This window comes from Aythya marila (genome assembly GCF_965140915.1).
Source record: "Aythya marila genome assembly, chromosome: 5".
Classification (NCBI taxonomy): Eukaryota; Metazoa; Chordata; class Aves; order Anseriformes; family Anatidae; genus Aythya; species Aythya marila.
In genome coordinates, this window is record NC_139046.1 from 20,679,591 (window position 1) to 20,700,687 (window position 21,097).

General features: G+C 44.2%; 1 protein-coding gene across 5 annotated transcripts in view; it reads left to right on the forward strand.

Annotated features, from left to right (window-relative positions):
- OSBPL5 (oxysterol binding protein like 5) overlaps positions 1-21,097 on the forward strand; it is a 132,507-nt gene that overhangs the window by 61,612 nt on the left and 49,798 nt on the right. For all 5 annotated transcript variants that reach the window (XM_082761098.1, XM_082761096.1, XM_082761099.1 and 2 more), the window contains exons 2-3: positions 10,444-10,600; positions 16,315-16,388. In XM_082761098.1, coding sequence (XP_082617224.1) covers positions 10,465-10,600; positions 16,315-16,388 — 210 coding nt within the window. In that variant the 5' untranslated portion in view covers positions 10,444-10,464. The remainder of the gene's footprint in view (positions 1-10,443; positions 10,601-16,314; positions 16,389-21,097) is intronic.

A 21,097-nucleotide genomic window follows, 5' to 3' on the forward strand; every position in this document is an offset into this window, starting at 1 on the left:
CAACCTTGGACAAATCCACAGCTGGGATGTAACCCAGCCTAGCATCCAGCTCGCCCTGGTCTTCGCTGCTTCTTTCTGTGAGGAAGGTGGTCTGCGGCAGTCCTTTTGCTGGTTTAAATTACTTCTCTCCCTGGGCTGACTCAAGGTTTTTGCCTGCTCTGTTTGCCTTGGGTAGGAGCTGTGGGCTGTCAGCAGCTGATCTTTTTCCTCAAAGAGTCCAGCAACGTTGGCAGCCCTGGAAGGAGAGGCAGAGGCATCAGCCAGGTCCTTGCCTGCAGTTGTTGGCAGCGAGGCTTGCAGTCAGGACACTTTACGTGGGATTTACAGACAGACACGGTATCAGCTCAGCCCCGCTCCCACAGGAGGCTGCAGAATCCATTGGTGAGCAGCTTTGGAAATCTCTTTTTTATTGTCTCGTCACCTCCGCTTTTAACCAGATGTGACTGCTCATTATAAAAAAAACTAATCGTCCTTACTGTGATCCCATCACTGGTGTCTCAGTTGTGAGCTGTGCAGGGGAGAAGTCATTAATAGCAGTGTTTATATATGCCCCTAAAGATGAAGCGTTGACTGCAGTGGAAGATGAATTTTGCTGGGAAAGGCGCTGAATGAGCTGACTTGATCAAGGGGAAGACATAAAATGTGATGCTGTTTAGTTTTCCCTGTTTCACTCAGACATTAGCTGGCATGGTCTGTTGCTCCATAGCAAATGTGTCTGGGTCCGAGTGGCTGCTTGAGCCAGAATCCCAGTATGCTTTTTGAGGCAGGGGCAATTACTTACTACGTGTTTGTACAGCTCCTAGCACTTCTGGGTGCAGTAATGACTGATTGCTAATGGTTGGGCAATAGTATTTATTGCTGGCAGCTGGTAGGAGCAGCCTGTGTTTATGCCCTGTAGGGGAATTCAGTATTTGTGCACAGCCGTGGGATGTTAAAGGTTTTGTACCTTTCAGAGGCACCACAAAGTCTGTACAGGCCATCTAGCCTTATGCCATTTTAAGTGCTTCCTTACTTCATTTCAGAGATATTTGTTTATTCCTTCCCTTGTTACCCTCCCAAACCTTTCAAATCTTTTCCATCTGGGCTTTTGTGTTTATAAGCTCTTCTGTGTTCAGAGCTTGTAGGCAGCAACCATTTCGAAGCCTACATTTGTAATGCAGACCAAATTACTGCCAGAAAGCACCATGGCCTCACGTTCTCCACCTCTTCCCTACAGCCTCACAGGTCTGAGATACCTCCCTTTTACTCACTGGATGCCTGGCCCTGTGCTCGCAGCTCTAAGTCAGCATTGCTCCATTAAGGAGGCCACAAAACTCCCCCGATTTACACAGCCCGGGGATCTGGCGCAGCACAATTGCTATTGAAATATTTTCATTTGTCTTGGTTTGTTTTCTCTTGAAGAGCCACAGTGCAGCAACTCTGACTCCTGTTTTGTAAGAGCTGTGCAGCTGAAGCCTATCACTTTTTTTCTGGTATGGAAAAGATGAGCTGGTCAGCCCAGAGCATGGCTCAAGTCTGGCCTCATAAAATCTGTCTGTCACCTTTTAGCCATTCTCCTCACTGCTTCCTTTTCGTAGCAGAGATAATGGGAGCGTTTCCTGCTAACTCCGTCTCTTCGTGATGAATTGCAGTGGTCTGTGTTGGAAAGCATTGTCTGGCTGCTCTTAGCGCTGCGATAAAGAAAATGCTGTGAATCGGCTGCATTGTGTTTGGCTTCCTTTCAGCCAGGGGCAATCTGGACCTGATCTTCCTTCTGTGCCGGGCCTCAGACCGCAGTTGTTCAGGAGGCAAAGATTTTTATTTTTTTGCTTAAAGACACATTTACACTTTCAGCGTGGAGCTGTTGAAGGTCAGTGTGATTCATAAAGCTGAAGGCGGGAGTCTACAGGAGCCCCTGATTCTCCAGATCCTCCTTTGCCCTCTCCACCCTCCCCTGTGGCAGCACTGGAGCTGGCGTGGATGCCCTTGTGCCAGCAGTGTGCTGCATGCGAGCCCTGCAGCTCTCCAGTCAGGGCTACTTCCCCTCCTTGTATTTCCAGTACTTGTAGGAAGGAGTGCTTGGAGCTCAGCAGCAGTGTTTTGTTTCAGTTGGGGCTTTTCTTGCTTGAATCTTTCCATTCAGGGACAAAAAAAGCCGATGTCAGTATAGGTTAGCTTTAAAGTGATGGGAAAAGTCCTCTTCCTCTGTTCCACGGCTTTCAGATTTGCTGTCTTTTGTCAAGAGCTGCATTGTCGGGTTTGCTGCCCACGAAGTGGGGAGACGGGTCCTGCTCTTGCTTACACTGGTGTCAGCAAGGAGGAATTTCATGTCACCACTGGTACTATTTTAATATAAAAGTGATATGAGGGGAAGGGGACTCAGGTCTTCGGTGTCAGGTATTTCCAAATACTGTTGAAATGTATCGGATGCTTTTAAACAGCAAACTTGTGATCACTACGGAGCACGTTTAAGTTGCTTGGGGGCCTACCTTTTTCACTGAAATGAAGTCGGGGCAAGATGTACGCTCTGTCATAACTGCTTGCTTGCTGGGATTCTCCAGGGCTTTAATTTATAGCTGATACCTCACACAAAGAGTTTCTGTCTGGCTTCTGCCCGGCACACACCCAACTGCATGGACAGTGGGACAGTCGTGTCGATACTGGAGCAGCCACCAGCAGAAATACTGGGTTAGTATTATTCTAGCAGATAGGAGGAGATCAGCAAAGACAAATGCATGCTTAAATTCACATGCCGTGGGTGCGTTCATTCACCTGCTTCTCACTCTGGCTGAAGTGACAGTGCAGTTTACCCAAGCTGCTTCTTTTTTCCAGCTAAATGCCAGATAAACTGACAGAGAAGGAAGGACGGAGGTAGGCGCAGAAGGGTTGTGAGCTCGAGAATTGGGTGCGGATTTTGTTGTGCACGCTGCATCGGCCTGTGCACGGTTTGAGTCCTTTGGGCTCATTTAACACAGCACAGATTCCACCCTAATGCTCTTTGTGGGTTGTCTAGTTTCCTTCCTCCCACAGAGATTTTTAATTAAAAATCTAGGACCAAAATAACTGCAGTGCCGTCTTTTAACTATTGTTGAAGGAAGAGCTTGATGCTCTTGTCTCTGGAGAAACAGTGCATTTTATGCAAAAAAATACACAGTGTATTAATTTCCTTTAGAATTCGAGGGAGAGCGGCTGAACCAGAGGAAGTATAGGTGGATGCTAAATTTAAACCACTGTACAGCAGATCTCGGTATGCCACAGCACCCAGAAGCCTGAAAAGCTAAACAGGGGCATATAAGGATCTTTTCAAAAATAGATGCGCTTCCTTAAAATTTCTTTGGTCTTGTTTATTCAGCCCTCCTTGTGAAGGCCCCAGAGGTTTACAGAGCCCGTTTGAATCTGACATGGGAATCAACAAAGTGGAGAAGTGGAAAATTCAGTGACTGAAGCACCATGTCGTGGGATGCAGTCATTTCTCCGTCACTTTGCTGTTCTTCAGCCATTTATAAGCCAGCTCGGCTATAATTTAGTGGGCTTGTGGTTGGAGCCATTGGGCAAAAGTATGGCTTGTGATTGGCACAGGATGTCAAGGTAGAAGTATACTTACAGTCTTAAATCCTTGTCGTCCACTTCATTCTTTGTGAGCGTGTGTTTGATATGATGGATGCCAATGATAACGAATAATCTCAGTTTGATTCTGGGAAATCTTTGTGAAACTGGACAGCGCTTGTTTTCTTTCTTGTAAGTTGGCTTGCAAACATCTACCACATCTACTGCCATGCTGAAGTTACTTTCTGAGCCTGAGTCTGCAAATGGCACAGCAGGACTTAAGATAAAAGTCTGATTTTCTTCTGCTTTGTTACAAGGGAGCAATATTTCACAAACAAGGGAGTACTGTCAGAGGACACTATCAAGCATGAAAGCAGGTCTTAAAATTAGCTTGGTATTTCCTAGTAATTGTGTGGTGGGAGTGTAGCCCCAAGGCATGGTCTTTTCTAGATTTAATTATATAAAGGCAGAGGTGGATATCATAGAAAGCCATCAGTGAGGCTTGCAGTAGACTGGTTTTTATAAATGTCATTAAAGCTTGAAGTAGGATCCTTCCATTAAAAGAGAATATGATCTCATTATGTGATTTAGATAGCAATGTGAGGCTGTAATGATGCTCCTTAATATGCTCTTTTTAAAGGAAAATATCAAGATAAGAGTTGACCTTGAAGAGGTGGCCTGCCTGCAAATGATATAACCGCACACCTATCCAAAGCAGTGTGTTCTTGTCATGGCTTTAAATCTCCAAGAGCTTTAGCTCAAGCAACGAAACGATTTCTCATTTGTGTTGCTGTGTACCTGGTCCTGTATTTCCATCACTGCACTGGGCCTGTCCCACACCCTGTCTGCCCTGGTACAGAACCAGTCGCAGTGACTCCAGCAGGACAGCCCTGGGAATCCTTGTCATCCATATGAAACTTCAGTTTAAAGGAGTACGCAAATGTTTCTAGATAACACAGAAAATTAGAGATCTGGCTCCCGGGCTTGTTTCAAAGTGGATCCTTAGTGGATGGAACCGCTTGGCTAGTGCATGTTACAAAAAGTGTGCCAGAAAGTGTGAGGGCACATTTTTTCCTGCATGTTGTGGATGCACATGGTTGTACTTTTTGGTTTGGCGAGGAGTCTTTGCTAATCTGCATTCTGACTTCTTTTTTCCCTGCTTAAAAGAATGCTATCTACCAATATCAGTAATAAATAATAGTTAACTTTAAATAAAAATTCAGTGAGATGCATAAGTGTTCAGGTGCTTGATGGATGCTTAACAGTCGTGATTTACCTTTTGCTCATCTTCAGTTGAATATATTAGAACATGGTATTGAAGTACTGAAGAGGATTCAGTGAAAGCACTTTACCTTCCTGCAGAGATTGATGGAAACACCTTCACATGAGCTTTATTCAGTAGGAATGCCTTCAGAAATCAGGGCCTAAATGAGATTGTGCAAAGTATGATTTACTGAACATATAAAAGTGATGGAGTAAGACAAAGGTCTGCAAAAAAGCTATTCACTGCTGTCTTTCTCTGAATGCCAGGGGCTTTCTTATCTTTCTGGTGGTATGTGTAAAACCTGGAATTCTGCCTGCAGTTGCTGGGGAAATAATTAATGCTGAGGTACTAGTCATAATTACAGCAAGAGAGGTATGATCTATGCAGTTAGCAAGGGAAAAGACCAGTGGAATTGCTAAGCCAGGAGAGGCCCGTCGGTGCGAGTGGGAAATGTAATAAGCTGTGTTAAATTAATAGCCTTCTGCATAACAATCAATTTACAGCTTAAAGGTCAGCGGAGGTGGATATAAAAATCATTGAGCATTCATTTCAAAGACCCACTTATTGATAGTCTTACTCTAAAGTAAACTCTAGCATAATGTTTACAAAGTAAATGGCAAAGTATTTGAAGACAAAACACATGAGGACTATACTTATTGCAAAGCACAAACCCCATTTCCAAGCCATAAGATCACAGACTCCTCTCCCAAACGCACCACGGCTTTAGCGATGGGCCGATGTTTGCACACAGGAGATGTTTATCCAAACCAGAGGTGATTCTGAAGATGAGGTTTTCCGACATGCCAAATGAAAATGTTTTGCACGTTTTGACTCTGCCTTCCCCTGTCTTTTTCCAAGTTGGGGATCCCCAGAATGAATGATCTGGGATGTTTTTTTCCCCAGTGTGGGCATGCAATTCCTATAGGTGTGCTGCTTGGGACCGTTGTACATAAGCTCACCGCAGAGGGAGATTAGTTGTGAGACAGTTAAACATATATGCACCCCTGGTGTGCCTCGAGCTGCAAATGTTTTAAATAGTGTATACAAAGAAAGCATTAATCAAGGCATCTTACAAAGAATTAAGGGAGATTGTTTTGTCTCCTCATTACTACATTACTGTCCCTGCCCAGTGCAGGAAAAGGTGAGCAGAGAAGCAGAGGGTAGTTAGAAAAACATATTTTTTTTCTGCTCTGGGAGAGAGCAAGAGCAGATAGAAAGCTGAGGGTGGCTCTGGTAGGCATTGTCCATAAAAACAGCATGAGAGAAGCAGCTTTAAGCACATGAGCCCCGAGTTAGGTTGTAGGGATGAATGATCCACACTTCTGAGCCTGCTGAAGCAGCTGAGAAAAATCCCTCATGTTTCATGTAATCATAATGAAGCAGTCTTTAGATCTGGCTTTCCACAACTTGGTTCTATTGCTGCAGACGGATGTCTTCAGCAACCCGTGTTATTTTTTTTCCCCCTCTCTGGACTGATGGTCAAGCTGAGCAGGATGGCACCCAGCAGAGGGTTTGAAGTCCTGCAGCAGCAGCACTTCCCTGTATCTGGAGCGCAGGAAGGATGAAAAGAGCAGGGCTGGCTTGGGACTTGGCAGAGCAAGACGTGGACTGCCAAATACCAAGACCCAAATACCAAAGACCACCACTGCTGAGGAGCGGTCCCCTTGGCAGCACAGCAGAGAAATAGCTGGCCCTGATTATTCTGGGGAGTGGCTGACACTTTGTGTGCTCGGCTTCCAGCTAACAGCACGACAGCCTGAAACCTTCCTTGCACACTGTAATATCTGCACTCTGGCTGTTCCCTAACCAAAAACCATGGGTAACTTAGAGAAAAGATTGCCTGCTCAGGCACTGTTCCCTCTGTCAGCTTTTATTTAACTGTAAGTAGGGGGTTGGTTGTCCAATTACCTATCTTATAAATAGGTATTTTAGGAATAGCTTCCCAAAACAGATTTCACAGACTTTCTGGATTGATCGGGAGTTCTTCAGCTGTTTTGAATCACCAGTGAACCACTGAACTAATAATTTACCACTGCTGAAGATCTGAGCTGCCATTTTTCGCTGTGAATAGTTGGGACTGTAAAAGCCAGAATGTATCTGCTAACAATTTGCCTTTTCATTCATGAAAATTTTACCTCCTCAGGGTTAATTGAGTCAGGAAATGTCAGTATCTTTGGATTTAATTTTCCTTATTGATGCAGATTCTAGAGTGAAGGAAGGGCTGCTGTGAATACAAAATGTGGCTTAATTTGATTTCTGGGAAATATTTAGTGACCAGAAAAAGAGAAGGTTGTTTGAAACAAGTCTTGAATAAATTAAGAATCCCCCTAACTGGCACAGCCTTCTTGACTGTACCAACCCCCTAATTAACTATTTATAGAGCATATTTCCAATCTATTTTAAAATGCTGAACATGAGAGTAAGCAAACCAACCTACCCACCGGTTTGCAGAGGGTAGGGGCAGGATAATGTCTGCACAGTGTTTAGCTGTGCAGTAATTATATATCAGCAACTTAGAAGATATAAAGATGGAGCCAGGAAAATTCTATCCCCCAAAACCTTTGCCGCTGTCTTCCCAGCAAGCATGAGAGGCTCAAAATGCAGAGCAGACACGTGAAAGGCATCTCTGCTCCAACGTGTAATGTCTGTCACTGCGTTACTCACAGCCTTCACCCCAAACAGGTCCAGTGTCAGAAGCAGAGAGCTCTGGCAGTCCCCACTCACTTTGGTGGCAGCCATGAGTTTTGCTCATAAAACAAGGATTATTCTTGCCACGTTGCTCTTCCCTGGGCTATTGCTGATGCTGCTTGCGAGCAGAAGTCCCACCAGGCAATTGCACTCTGTTAGGTTCATCTCTTTCACTGTCCTGTGCTTCACAGTAGCAGGCTTTTCATCTGCTCTATTTTTTGGTTTAAAAGATAAAGTAGTCTCAAAGACAGGGTTAGCAAGAAGTTTATTTCTTGCTACTGAATTATTTATTCCTGTTTAAGCTCTAGTGAACAGTTCACATTTAACAGCATATTACTGCCTTAAGAGCTGTCAACACTAAAGGGGCAATCCTGAAACCCAGTGTGTTTAGCGACTCTCTCAATTCTCTCTGTATTCCCTTTTTTCCCTTTCCTGCATTTTTGTGATCAGGACCACAGAACCGACAGGCAGAAATGAATTGAGCTGCAAGCTTCAGGGCTTTTTAATCTAGCAGGACTAACGAATAGATAAATTCTTGCAAGAGCTAAGGTGAAGATTTTTTCCCAAAGAAGTTAGTTTTCTAAGAGAGCTCATGGATTCTGTATCAGCTGGAGTGTTCAGATCAAGGCAAGGTATCTCTCTTCGACTGTCCTCTGTCTCATTTGCTAGACTTGGAGGGAAAGCAGCAACAGTGGGGGAAATTTGTCACTTTTTTGGTAGTTGAAATGACTCATATTGGGGTATGTCCAGCCCGATAAACTGCCTGCTTGTGCTCAGGTGTCGAGAGCTGTGCCACCGACATTGGTGTGAGCAGTTCTCTGCTTGTGTCTGTGTGGAGATGAAGTTGGCTGATAGGGCCCTTGTGCTGCCATGTCGGGAAGTCCCCACCGTGCCAGCGGTGTGTGATGGTGGGAAGGACAGATGGTTTGTGTCTGTGACTGGTTCCCTGGTGGGGATGGACTGGGGATTCGTACCTGGCTGCATGATGGGCACGGCCGAGCTGGATCGCTGCTTTTTGGGGAGAGTGTCCCATGGACCTGCTTTTCCTCTGAGCTGCTTATGAGCAGTTCCAGAGCGGAGAGCTGAAGTGGCCTTGCTGGAAACAAATGCAGAAAATAGCTCAGTGTTAGCATTCCAAACCCAGCTATTTAGTCCTGGATTATTTTTAAATATTTTGCTTTGAGACATGTAACTAGCTGTATTTTCTTCTTCTCTCTTTTTGTGTTTTAGGTTAGCTTTAATTTTGCTGCCCCACAACCCTGCACTCTGCAGTCAAGAATATCTATGCAAAAAAAAAAAAAGAGGTTAGTTAAGGTGCCAAATGTTAGGCAGCTAAGTTATTCACATTGCATTGGATCTTAATTCTCCTGCTGCAGATGATTCAGATCCAGTGGGGGACACAGGTCCCCTACAAATTGCACATACCCGTCCTGTTTTGGGGCTAGCCCCAGCTGGTAGCTATTCATCCCTTTTTGGATATTACAGACACCCCCATCTGAAGGTTCACCCATGGTCAGCAACAGGGTTCAGGCTGGTCTGTATCAAATTAAGGTCTTGGGCACTGAGGCTGTCTCCTGCGGGAAGGAAGGAACAGACTCACCTTGTAAATCACAGCTAGTTTATAAAGTAAGCGCAACCTGCTGTGTAAATAAATGAAGCTGCAAAAAAAAAAAAAAGACAAAATGGTCTTATGGAGACTGCCTTCTCGCGGGGTTAGCAGAGCAGTTGGAGGGACGGCGCACTGATGAAACACAGGAGGGGAGTTTCTCACACTGGGACACGTTCATGGCACCCCCCCCCCCCCATGTGCTGCGTCAGCCATGCAGGCAGAGCCCCAGCTCCAAGAGCCCACTGAGGCTTCCCCATTAAACTTGGTCATTTGGGCAAGAGCAAAAGTGCTGGGGGCAGGAAGAGCAGGGCAGGATGTCCCAGCCTAAAGGAGACGGGAAAGCTTGGAGGCTTTTTTCAGGAAATGCATCCCATCTCAAAGGATTTTCCTTTGCACAGTGACCATCCCCTGGGGAAGCAGCAGACCTCATGTCCTGCGATGCCAGCCCGAAGGCTGGCTTAACGCTTCTTGCTAGCAAGAGCCCTGCCCATCAGAGCTGCACACAGGGAGAGAATAGTGCTTCTAACTCTGGAATGCGACAGTCATAGTATCTGTTTGTAAGGGGTAAGAAAGAGCTGCTTGTTGGATGTGTATAAAAAGAAACCTTTAATTCCAGTCAGGATGGTCTAACGCATCAGCCAAGTGGTGGTAAAGAGCACAGTACCACCCGGCTCCTGTGCAAGGATGCAGGGGGGCTTTCAAGGACGTAAATGCTGTTCTTTACCCTTGCAGAGCAGCAAGACTTACCATATTAGTCAAACTGCTAGGCTGATCTGTCATTTTAAAGAAAAATGAAAATATTTATATGTGCTCTAATAGAAAATAAGGGCAGGAGTGACGCTAGTTTTTCTGTCCCACTTACCTGCAAATCTCTACTTGCTGCTCTCTGCAGCCAACGCTGCTGGTCATCCTCCACACTGCTCATTTTAAATGCTGATTTTTGCAGGTGCAACTCTGCTCACACCAATGGAGTTACTTCTATAAAAGAGTCTCCAAAATCTTAAAAGCAAACAAAAAAGAGGAATTTTAGCTGCTATACGCTGGATAGACCCAGTAAGTAACTATTATCCTAGATAGATCCTTGTAGACAGGAGGGAGTTCTACTGCCTGGATTCACCAAGGAGCAGTGTCCTGCTTCCCTCCAGTTTGCAAATGCTGAGAGTCAGCAAATCAGTAATTGTAGCCTTAAACTAATATCCTTTCCTTTTTCTTTTTTTCTTAGCCTTCTGGCAATCTATAAAAAGATCTGGCACACTTCTTAGGATTAGGCGGCTTTGAAGCAGCAGAGTCATCTGGGTGTGAAACTTTGATTTCCTGTGTCTTGAAATGAACTGTTATTTCTATCTTTCCTTTTCAGAAAACCCCCACAGCTCATGCCATGAAGGAAGAGAACTTTCTTCGTCGCAGGTTCTCCCTCTGTCCGGCCTCGTCCACCCCTCAGAAGGTCGATCCTCGCAAGCTGACACGCAATCTCTTCTTTGGGGCCGACAATGACATCTATCCAGTCAGCCCAGGTGGGTTTCTGCTGTGTCAGTGCAGAATGTATCTTGTCTTGCCTTTATTGCACTGCTTTTCTAGCACTTGTGAAACTCGGTGCAGAACCTCAGGTGCCTGACTGCAAGTAGACTTTTTTAGCATCCTGCTGTGAAACGAAGAGAAACAAGTGAATGTGAGAGTGAGAGAGAAGCTGTTCTTGCAACACAGGTGTCGCTGGCTCCTAGCCAGTGCTGTGTCCGTGATGCTGCTGTCTTTCACTGCCATGGCATTAAGTGGGAATGGAGGGCATCAGAGTTAGTACACATCCTCATTTGAGCACTGCGTGGCCTCATGTTTCAGAAATGACTTAACATTTTCTGGCATTTCCACTTTGAGGCACTTGATGTGTTTCACACTAAACATCGAACTCTTTTAAGCTGTCGCCTGGGCCCCTTTGCAAATGTTTAACGGCAGGTTTCCCTGTTTAGATTTAAAGCCCAAAATAAATACTACAAGAGAAGACTTTTTGTAGTTAATGTTCTGTAAATATATACAAGCGCTGCAAGCACCAGGAATATTGACAGGCTGCAGTGAATGGCAGGCTTGCTTTAAGCATTCTCTTTATGTCTCTTGTGCTTTGAATTTGTTAGACAGCACCCTTTTTGAAGGAAATAGGGCTCATTTTGTTGTTTCTGAATTCGTTGCTCACGATAACATTCAAGTCTTTCCTTGATTGCAGTCTGCAAACAATGCTTCCGTTCCAGTCTGTAAACAAATGCTTCAGGGAACAGTCACAAGTTTGCAGAGCTGTCATTTGCAGTTGCCGTGTCAGTGCTAAATAATCAAACCTCACAGCACCTTTGTGAGCTCTTAAAATACTGATACCCAGAAAAAGAACATAGCATGTCAAAAGGTTTCAGTCTTCATATAAATGTAGCACCTGGCAGACTCGCTGGGCTTTGCAGATGGGGAGCAAAACTAGGCCTGGGTTTCCTGAGCTAAGAGTCTTCAAGTGCAAAGGTTTCGAGGGCTTCTGATTTTGCAGGTATTTCTATTTTGGTGTGCCTTTTTCAAGGCAACAGGGAACCAGTTTTGAGCAGTGCTGACTAATCCTCGCTGTCACCAAGGTCACTGAAAGCTTCAACAATTTCTTGATAATGTAATGGAAAACAACTTAAAAGGGGACACCCAAAATCTCATACATTACATACTTGTAGGGACTTCTGAAAAGCTCTCTGCCTGTAAGTGCATTCCATATAAATGTGTGGTAAGTAAATCTGTTTCACTTCTGCAATCTTTGGGTGTGCTGAAGGACCAGCAGATCTTTCAGGCTGTAGTCACTTCCCCATGCTTCAGGGAGGTGGAGATCCCTAAGTTTTACCCATGCTTCAGTTCTTACCAGCATTTTTATTGCTAAACAAGCTACTGACTTCCTCACCAGGGTATTTCAGTGCTGTAATAATCTTTCAAAAAACAGGGAAAGTTGAGCATGGAGGAGTTTGTCACTTCCTCAGCTTCCCACATCACTTCTTTTCTCCTTGAACCTTGCTGATGTCTGGACCAGTCTTTGCTGGGTTCAGCAGGACAAGTGCCTTGAGCCACAGAGCAACCTCCAGCACCAGTCTCAGGGAGGTGGCCCTCTATAATGTAAAGGAAGATCACGGGACAAAGGGTTTGTAAAGGAGAGAATATCCATTTTAAACAAACAGAATTTACTTCTTCAGCCAGGGGATTTCTTGCAGAGTCTGGGTTTTTGTCTAGCCTTACATATTTTTATTCCTTTCATTTCTTTCCTGGTCCCCACAGAGCTGCCTCATATCTTTGTTTTGCTCGCATTTCCCATAAGAAGTATCTGTCATTTTTCCCATTCAGTTGCTATTTCCATGGTGGGCTCTTCTTTAACTCCTTTGCTGCTTTTGCTGCCGTGTTTTTCCCATAGAGCCTCGCGTGCTTCCCTCCCACCTGCTGCATGCCCTCTGAAGGATGCTGCTGAAACTATAAATAAGCCACAAGTCTACATCCACAAGTTACATCCAATATTTCTATTCATCGCTTTTTTTCTTGTTTTATATGAACTTTTCAGTTCTTGAGGGCTTTTAGTGGCCCATGTTTTGCTGCCAGGCCCCAGCAGATTCTCTTTTCAAGGGTGCAGGGCTGATGCCATCAGGTGGAGACTGCAGGCAGTGTGGGCAGCACCAATGCCTAGGATTAGCCCTGCAGCCACGAAGGCGTTCAAGTAAATAATTCCATGAGATGGGAGTGACAGACTTCACATCTTGGGCAAGTAAAGCTATGGAGATTTCATTCAGTGAAAGGATGTTTTTTGACGGAAACACAGGGGAATGCAGAGGGCACTATCTCAAGTAACATTACTGACTTTTTGCCTCTTGATACATAAATGCTGGTGATTATGGTAACTAAAAGAAATTAGAGGAGGGCATGTTTTCTCTTTATAGAAAGTTCATGAACTAGAGACATGAATTCAGGTTCCTTGACCATGTCTTTCTTTTATGCAGCAATAAGGGGGAAGAATCTTTGCCTCTCTTCTCTTTCAGAAGGTAGGACATTTATTGGGGGAGTAGCTAAAACAACTTTTAGAGAATCTTTCTTTTTGACTAGGCTGGGAGATCAGTCCATGTCTTTAAATAAAAAAAGTAGATTAGCCTATCTGCATCTGAAGAGATGCACTTTAAGGAATATGGGAATTTTGCCGTGATAGATACATGGAACTAAATTTCAGTCTGGTTCACACATTGGGCCAGGCCATGTGGCTGACATTTGCTGCAGTAACATTTATGGCATCAGAACAGGTTATATTCATGATAGTTTTGCCACACATGAGAGCCTTTATTTCCTCTTGTAGTTACACGGATACCTGATCTGAAAGCCTGTAAAATAATAGTTCATGCTGCAAGGAGCTAATCACGTATTCTATAATAACCCAGTATTTCTACTTTGTCTGAGCATTGATCAGTCACTCTTGCTGTATCGTTCTTTATAAGGAGAAAAGGCAAATGTACCCATAGGGTAGATACACAGCACAAAGCCAAACAAAAGGCATAGTTAACTCTTCGGAAAGGAACTCTATTTTTTCTATGCATGACAGTAATGGGATAAAAGAAGGTATCAGTAATTCAGCTCTGTAACTGCAAGACTGGAGTGTTAGCATTTTTCTTTGTGATGTGGTGAAGGCTGTTTCCATAAGCACCATTGATTCCCTTCCTGAAATCCCATTAATTATTTGCCATATACTACTGGGCTTCTTTGGAGGACCTTTCTTAGCATGTCACGTTAGCAGCCAGCAGTTGAAGTCAAAGAGCCTCAGCTCTATTTCTGCTGTGGGCATTATGTCTTCGTGATTAGGGAGATAAAAGCTCCAGTTTATATAGCCAGCTGATATTTAGCTTTTTTTTTTTTTTTTTTTTTTTGTGGTTTCCTATTTATTTTCTCGAGACGGCTGTGTCTTTTGTGCTCGGGGTCAGACTCTCTTTGGGGTTTTCTGTGCACTTAACCATGTGTGTGGGTGTTTGAGAAACTTGCACGCTGTTTCAGTGGAGTTTGCTTTCCAAACGAGGGCTGGCTTTCTACCTCCACACGGCTGCATCAGGTCTGCTTGAGACAGCTGCAATAGTGCTCCTCCGAAAAACACCGCATCTCTCCTCACAAGTGCCAGTAGGCTTAACGGGTTTGTTGCAAGAACTGGGATATGCTGCTCCATAAACACATCTTTTGAATCCTTGTAAATGGTATGACCAAGAGTGAAGAGTTGCATGTTCACATTTTTCATAACGCCCTATGAGAGGGGCAGTCCAGAACCTCAGGAGCACCTAAGATCCCATTGTTTAGGTGCAAAACCTTTTCTCTGTATTACAGAGAGAAAGAGAAGTCTCTTGTGCAGGCCTTTTATATGGATCTCAGCTTGGAGGTAAACTTTCTTTAAGATGTGAGATATAGTAAAGATTGGTTTGGATTATGTTATGTTAATAGATGCCTTTCCCTCAGAGCAAGCAGCAGCTGACTGCCATTAACTTTACTTGAACTTTTAGACCATATGTTATTTTCCCATACATGAGCAGAAAAAAACTCTTCATGAGAAGCAAGTAGAGTAACTGCATGGCTTTGTGAGTTTATTCAAACCTCTTCTGCCTCCATCTGGGAGAATGTAGAGAGGAAAGAGCCATCAGAGGAAGAAGAAACACGGGAATTCAGGTCCTAATCCATGCCCAGCAATGCTTATGACCACACTGCTTACTGTGTGCGTGGCACGATGTGGCACTGTGCCATGGGATGAGAAACGTGTATGAACCCCCTTCGCCTTTGTTCACTGCATGGGAAGGTGTATCCTTCTAGAGACCTGTGGGAGTGTGGCCAGGGACAGTTATCCCAAAGAGCCTGTTTTAATATACAAGCTGATACCCCAAAGTGCTTGTTGATGCCTGCAGAAAAGGCAGAGGTTTGTCCCCTGTATCAGTGAAACCCTGTAGCGCAGTTGTGGTTCTAGTTACAAAGGGATGTGTTTGTTCTCCAGCGTGTCCCGTGGTGGCACTTGGCTTCTTGCACAGCTCCTCTGAAAACTCTGGGAGACATTCTGGGTTCTGGCACATCTGTGGCAACTTCTGCTTGACTTCAAGAGAATCAGGGTTTTCCCTTGCTGGTTTTGTATTTGGTGTTGTTTCCAAGATTCACCCCCAGAATGTTTAAAAATGTTTTTAACAGTTGCCATGTTTGCAGTGTGCTACAAATGGGTTGTATTTTACTACCTTGGTGGCTCTACACTGCGTCCAGTATTCTGAAGCTCTGATTGCTAACAATTTTGAGGAGAAAACTACATTGCAATTGAATAACAAGGACTGTCTTGGCACTAAAAAGCTTGTCTCATCGGATGCTATTTTTTGACTTTTTTAGTAGAAGCTTTAGGCTTTCTTTACTGTAAGGACATGATTATGGTTGGCAAAAAGAACAGAATTTATCATTACATTTTATTGCTTAGACAGGGACCAGACATGCTCATACTAGTATATAATGTGTATGATGTACTGCAAGTTTAGTATATTTAGGTAATAGAAAATATATATCTCTACAATGACTGGAAATGTTACAGTTTGTAAATACTACTTGTTAATGAAAGTGTTTCTTATCGTAACAGTAACTTGGTCAGAAGACACTGATGTTCTGCAATATTTTATTTCACTAATTATGTCTAGATGCTGTTCTGTCTTCTGTAACATTTTATGATCGTGGTTATTATTTGTCAAACAAAGCATGCTATCAAGTGCGTCTGTGTATAGTTGCCAGATACTGACCAAGGGGGATAACATATTAAATAGCTGCCTATTAACTGAATTCCATTTATTATTTGCATTGGAGGAGGCATGGGGGGAATGTAAGGAAAAAGCAGACTGTGGTAATGTAATTAAAGACTGCATCATAATGCAGGCACACAAGGGGGCTGATTAAGGATGCATAAACAACCTTATTTCTGGTGTTCTCCTGCCTTTGTACACTGGATTTGCAACCATTGTAGTGGTTTACCAGAGGGTTTTCAGACGTAACTTTTAAGCAATACATGTTGCATGGTCCGAGCATGTGGATCCAGGCTATTTTAAGCTCTGTAAGATCCCTCTCTGTGAGCTTGGTGCTATTGCTCATGATAGCTCCTCTTGCTTCCTGTTAGCAGTAGCCCTTCAAGGGCCATGAGTAGCCATGATTTTGCCCAGAATTTCTGTTTCTGAATCGTGTTGCTTTGTTGCAGGAAAAGAGGTGGAAGGAAACAGCCCATCGACGCTGAAGGATGAGACACCACAGACACCGAACTCCATTAGCAAGGTACTGTGGAAAAGGGATGCGGCCTAGCCTTGCTTTCATTTCTTCTCAGGCTGTTACTAATCAAACTTATAGTATTTTTTTAAGTCACTGAGAATACCTCTCCCTTCATTTCTGCAGGAACCATGTGTGCATGTTTTGAGAGAAAGAAAAGGAGCATTTGGGGATGGTGGGGATGACCTAGAGAAGCCCACTTTTTCCTCTGACTTAATAGTACCTACTACAGCAGAACCTTGGTTATTTGGGCCTCGTTTGGCAGTGTAATTAGATATGAATAATTATGTTTGAAAGCTTGATGTTGTCAGCAGAGGTGTCTCCTGCTGTTCTTGACCAGCAAGGCCATCATAAAGCTTAATTGTTTGGAACAGAAAGCTGTAATATTTAATGTATTGCATGGCATCTGAAACTGCGAGTTGAAATCCTGGGTGAGAGCTCTGAGAACTGGTGTAGCAGGAGAGGAACATGCACTAACCCAGACATCCTGAACGCAGCATTTCCATCCAAGCTATTACAGAGAGGTGAAGCTGGATCTAAATACTTTGCATCTGAGTGTTCAAGACCTGGCTCTACATCTAGACTTACTGTGTGCCTGAGCTTGACTTCCTGTAGAGATGGAATCGACCTTTTAAATTAGATATGGCTTTGAGATGCATGTGCAGGCTTTTTGGCTGCAGCTCCCTGACATGTTTCTGGAGGGTGACTAGAAATAGCAGCAAGGCCTGTTAATAAATTTTTAACTAAATTTATTCAACTATGAAGCTATAAAATGCAAATGACGCCAGCTGAAATGAAAATATAACACGAAGGAAGCATCTGGAGACAAGTGATTTCTTATAATACATGGAAACAGACTCTGCATCTTCAAACATTTTTGGCTGTGCTTGCTGGAGCTTGCAGGCTGTTATGCAGGGACGCCCTGGCAGAGGTCAGCATGGGGTTCTGGTGACAAGAGGAGCTTAGGGAGTGTAGAACAAGGGCTTGTGTGCAAGTACTCTGCTTTTGCTGGGATCTGGCAAGATGCAAACCAACCTTGGTTTTGTTTTTTCTGGGGCAGGTTCCTGATGGGAACCCTGCTACTGACTTTTCCTGGCAGTGGAGAACCCAAAGGACCAAAGGATGGCAGCCAGGGCTTTGTTTGAAGGCCAGATGTTTTGCACGCCTTACAAAGAGTGGGGTTAAATTCACAGGGACTTAGGAGTATAAAGAAGGAGGACTTTTCCTTTTAATTTCTGATGTGATGTTGGTCATCCAAGCCACAGGACAGCTCAGAGCACCAAAATGCTGTTTGAATGGAAGTTTGGTTTCTGAGATGCAGGACAAACACGAGAGTACAATGTACTACCGAGAGCTGTCTGGGAGAGAGCAAGGTCAAGCTTCAGGGCCTGCCTTGCTATGTAGTCTCTTACAGGTATGTTTTTGAGAGGCACCCTTGGAAAATTTGGTGCCCGCCTCGATTTCCACCATGCTTTGTGTGCACTTGGAAGGCATCGGTGGGTCTCCCCTGGACAGTGGCAAGAGCAGTGGTTGAGGAGCAGTGAGGGAAAGCATGCAGCACAGAACAGCTGCATCAGAGTGGGAAGTCAAAACAAATGGAGGGCTGACCCTGCACACTAGCTTTGCTTTAACCAACCAGACTTTGGCCTGGGGATAGACAAAATTCCTCTGAAACACTAATAAACAACAACAAAAAAAAGGATGGCAAGACGCCAAAGCCCCAAACTTCGACTCACCTACTGACTTCTGGTGTTGCAGGCAATTACTTTGGCTACCAAATGGGTCAGAGCTAGCTTTTTCTTTAATGCCTGAATGTTCTGCCAGGGTACAGGGCATTTGATTCAGAGGCTGACTTCATTGACTTTCCACCTCACTGGACCTCTGCGGTAGCTCCTGTTGTTCTCACTTCACGCTGCTTTGCCTTACTATGGTGTTTGCTGCCTGGTTCTTCACTTCCAGACAAGGAGCAAGTCTTCTCTTGCCTCACAGTGTCAGTGACAGCAGGGAGTCTCTATTGTGACATGTCTTGCACCTCAAAAATTTAGGCAAAGCCGTAGTTGGTTTGCTTAATATTTCACTTTCCACGTCCACTCAGCTGTAAGACTGTAAAATAAAACCTTACTGCCAGATGCCCAGCACTGTATGTCAGGATCTGTCACGGCATTTCAATTTAAAAATAAATAGCAATTCCAGCTACTTCAACCAAAGGAAAGTGTGTGCTAATTGGGTCATGTTTAGATTCCTGATAGTGGGGCGGGGGGGGGGGGGGGGGGGAAGGATAATTTTAGTAACTGAATTGTAGGGTATGCAGATTTAATTAATGGCTTCAGTAGTAAATGTACTAGGTAACAGATCCATGCCACAAATACTTAGCCTTCGTTTGCCACAGTGGATGTAACAGACCCTGTTGCAAATCAGTGTTCCTTCAGCAGTGCTAATTTCAATGTACTGCAACGCATGGACTCTGTTCACCCAGTAAGAAGAAGGAAAGGAAAGCTGGCTGAGTGATTCATCCCCCAGACTGGGGTTCAGGACTTTCCCAGCTCTGACCTGCAGTCCCTGTGTTTCCCCACACAGATGAATTGTGTTTCTGTTTCACATCTTCATCAGTGACATGGAAACAGTCCCATGTTTCACACATATCCATGCCATGTGATGGAGCAGGCTGCAGGTTTCTCAGGTTGGCAGACACTGAGCAGGATATCCCATGAAAACCTCTATAAACCTTTGGCTTGCGAACACACTTCACTGCACTTGAACTCTTAGATGGATTGCTGGTCTCTTCCTGAAGTGTGAGCATATCCAGATTGTTCTGTCTGTATAGACAGTAAAATGCTGGATGCTGGAACATCTGCTTTCAGTATTTGTGCACTTTTTAGTAATACATATTTTAAGTGGAAGTTGTGGCTTTCATTCCTATTTTTATTTAAAAAAAAATTAAGGCACAGTTCAGTTATATATTGCATTTTAGAGGAATCTCTTTCAGCTTATTTTTACGACAAACAAAAGGTCATTTATTTCAGATTGTTGCTCATATTAGCTTCTATTTTTTGGAGCCCTTTAGTCTTGTAGTCTGTGCCCAGCACTCATAGGGGTGTGAAAATATGGCAGAACTGCTCTAAGCCTCAGGCTCTTCTCTGGAGCTGGGCTGTGCAGTGAGCACATGCCTGATACTGGCAGGGGGTGCCTTTCTCTTATGACAAGCTCTCAGTCAGCATTGTTAGCATCCCTTAAGACACCTTTTATTGAAAAATGCAGCATTGCATTTTCTCTTTTTTCCCCTCCCTATGCTTGCCGATTTATTCTACTGTCCAGAAAGGAGCTGGGATCTCTTGATAGGCACGCAGAGCCCACAAAGTATTGAGGTTTATTTTAAGGGACTTAAAGCTGGCTATTAGTAGTACCTCACTATTTTCAGTCCCACACTAATGCCACAGTGAAGTCTAAAATTACCACCCTGTAGGAGCGTGGTTGTTGCGTGCACAGTTGTATGACGTATAGGAGGGAAAAGCTTCTCTTGCTTTGTTCATTGTGAATGTGTTTTTCCACATGCGTGAGTAGTTCAAGACTTCATTGTGTGATTTGTAATCCGAAATACGGATCTAAGTGGCTGCAATATTATTTTTTTTTTAGCTGAAAAGTGGTTTTAAATAGCTCATACCAATCACTTGAGATTTGATAGAGCAAGCTGCAAACCCCATGCTGTCTCAGGCTCACCCTTTTAGTTAATTGAAACATGGTTTAAACCTCCAAGTTAATTCCAGCTGCATTTGAGACTATCAGAAAAGACCATTCACACCTCTGACAACCTACAAGGGTACTTTTCCCTCTGTTCTCCCAATGCCAGCAAACCAAGGAATCAGTTGCCAGAGAGATCCAGAAGCTGCAGGAATCAGCTGTGAGGGGCCCAGGAGGGAAACATCCCTTGTGTGTGCTCAGCACAGCTTTAGAGGAGAGCTTGGCCCTTCCAGATGGTGTTACACCAAACTGGACCCTTGCCAACATTGCCTACATTATGCTGTGGATGTTGTGGATGTAATTATTTTGGAGCTAGTTGTCTCTGTCACATCTCCTGCTCAGCTCCTGTGCTCAGGAATACATTGCTTCTTCAGGCACTGTGGTCCACAGAGGGTTTTGCAGCTGGTTGCGGGTGAGCAGAGATGGAGTATCCTGGGAAAACTGCAGAGGAGAGGGGTGGGATTTTGCACTGAGAGGTTAGAAATGTGGAGTACCCCTACGTTACATAAGTGCATGCCAGCCCCGATACTCCCAGGTGCCTCACGGAGAGCAATGAGGAGAGTGGGAGCCGAGTTGAAGTCTGAAGGCTGGTAGTTTTGGGTAAGCCCCAGCACCTATCTTGTCACCTTGGGTCAGTGGTGATCAGAATTCCTTCCTCTGGTCTTTCTGACATGAGAGTCAGTGGAGGAGCTAAAATTGAAACAGTTTATTAAACAATTTAGCAGAGCATATTTTAAAGTCCAGCTGTTTTCCATTGCTCGCCTTCTCCATCTGTTTAAACTCAGCCTAGGAACAAGAGCAGTAGCTATAGCTAGAGGGGAAAACAAAGCTCTGCTACAGGTTTCTGCTTAGAAATACAACTCTGACAGTCGTGAAACAGCATCTTTCTCAGTCCACAACTTTCCATGATGCCTAAAATGTTCTTCAAATATTCTAAACTTGCAGAATGTTCGTCCCCTGAAAGGCACACGTAGATGATT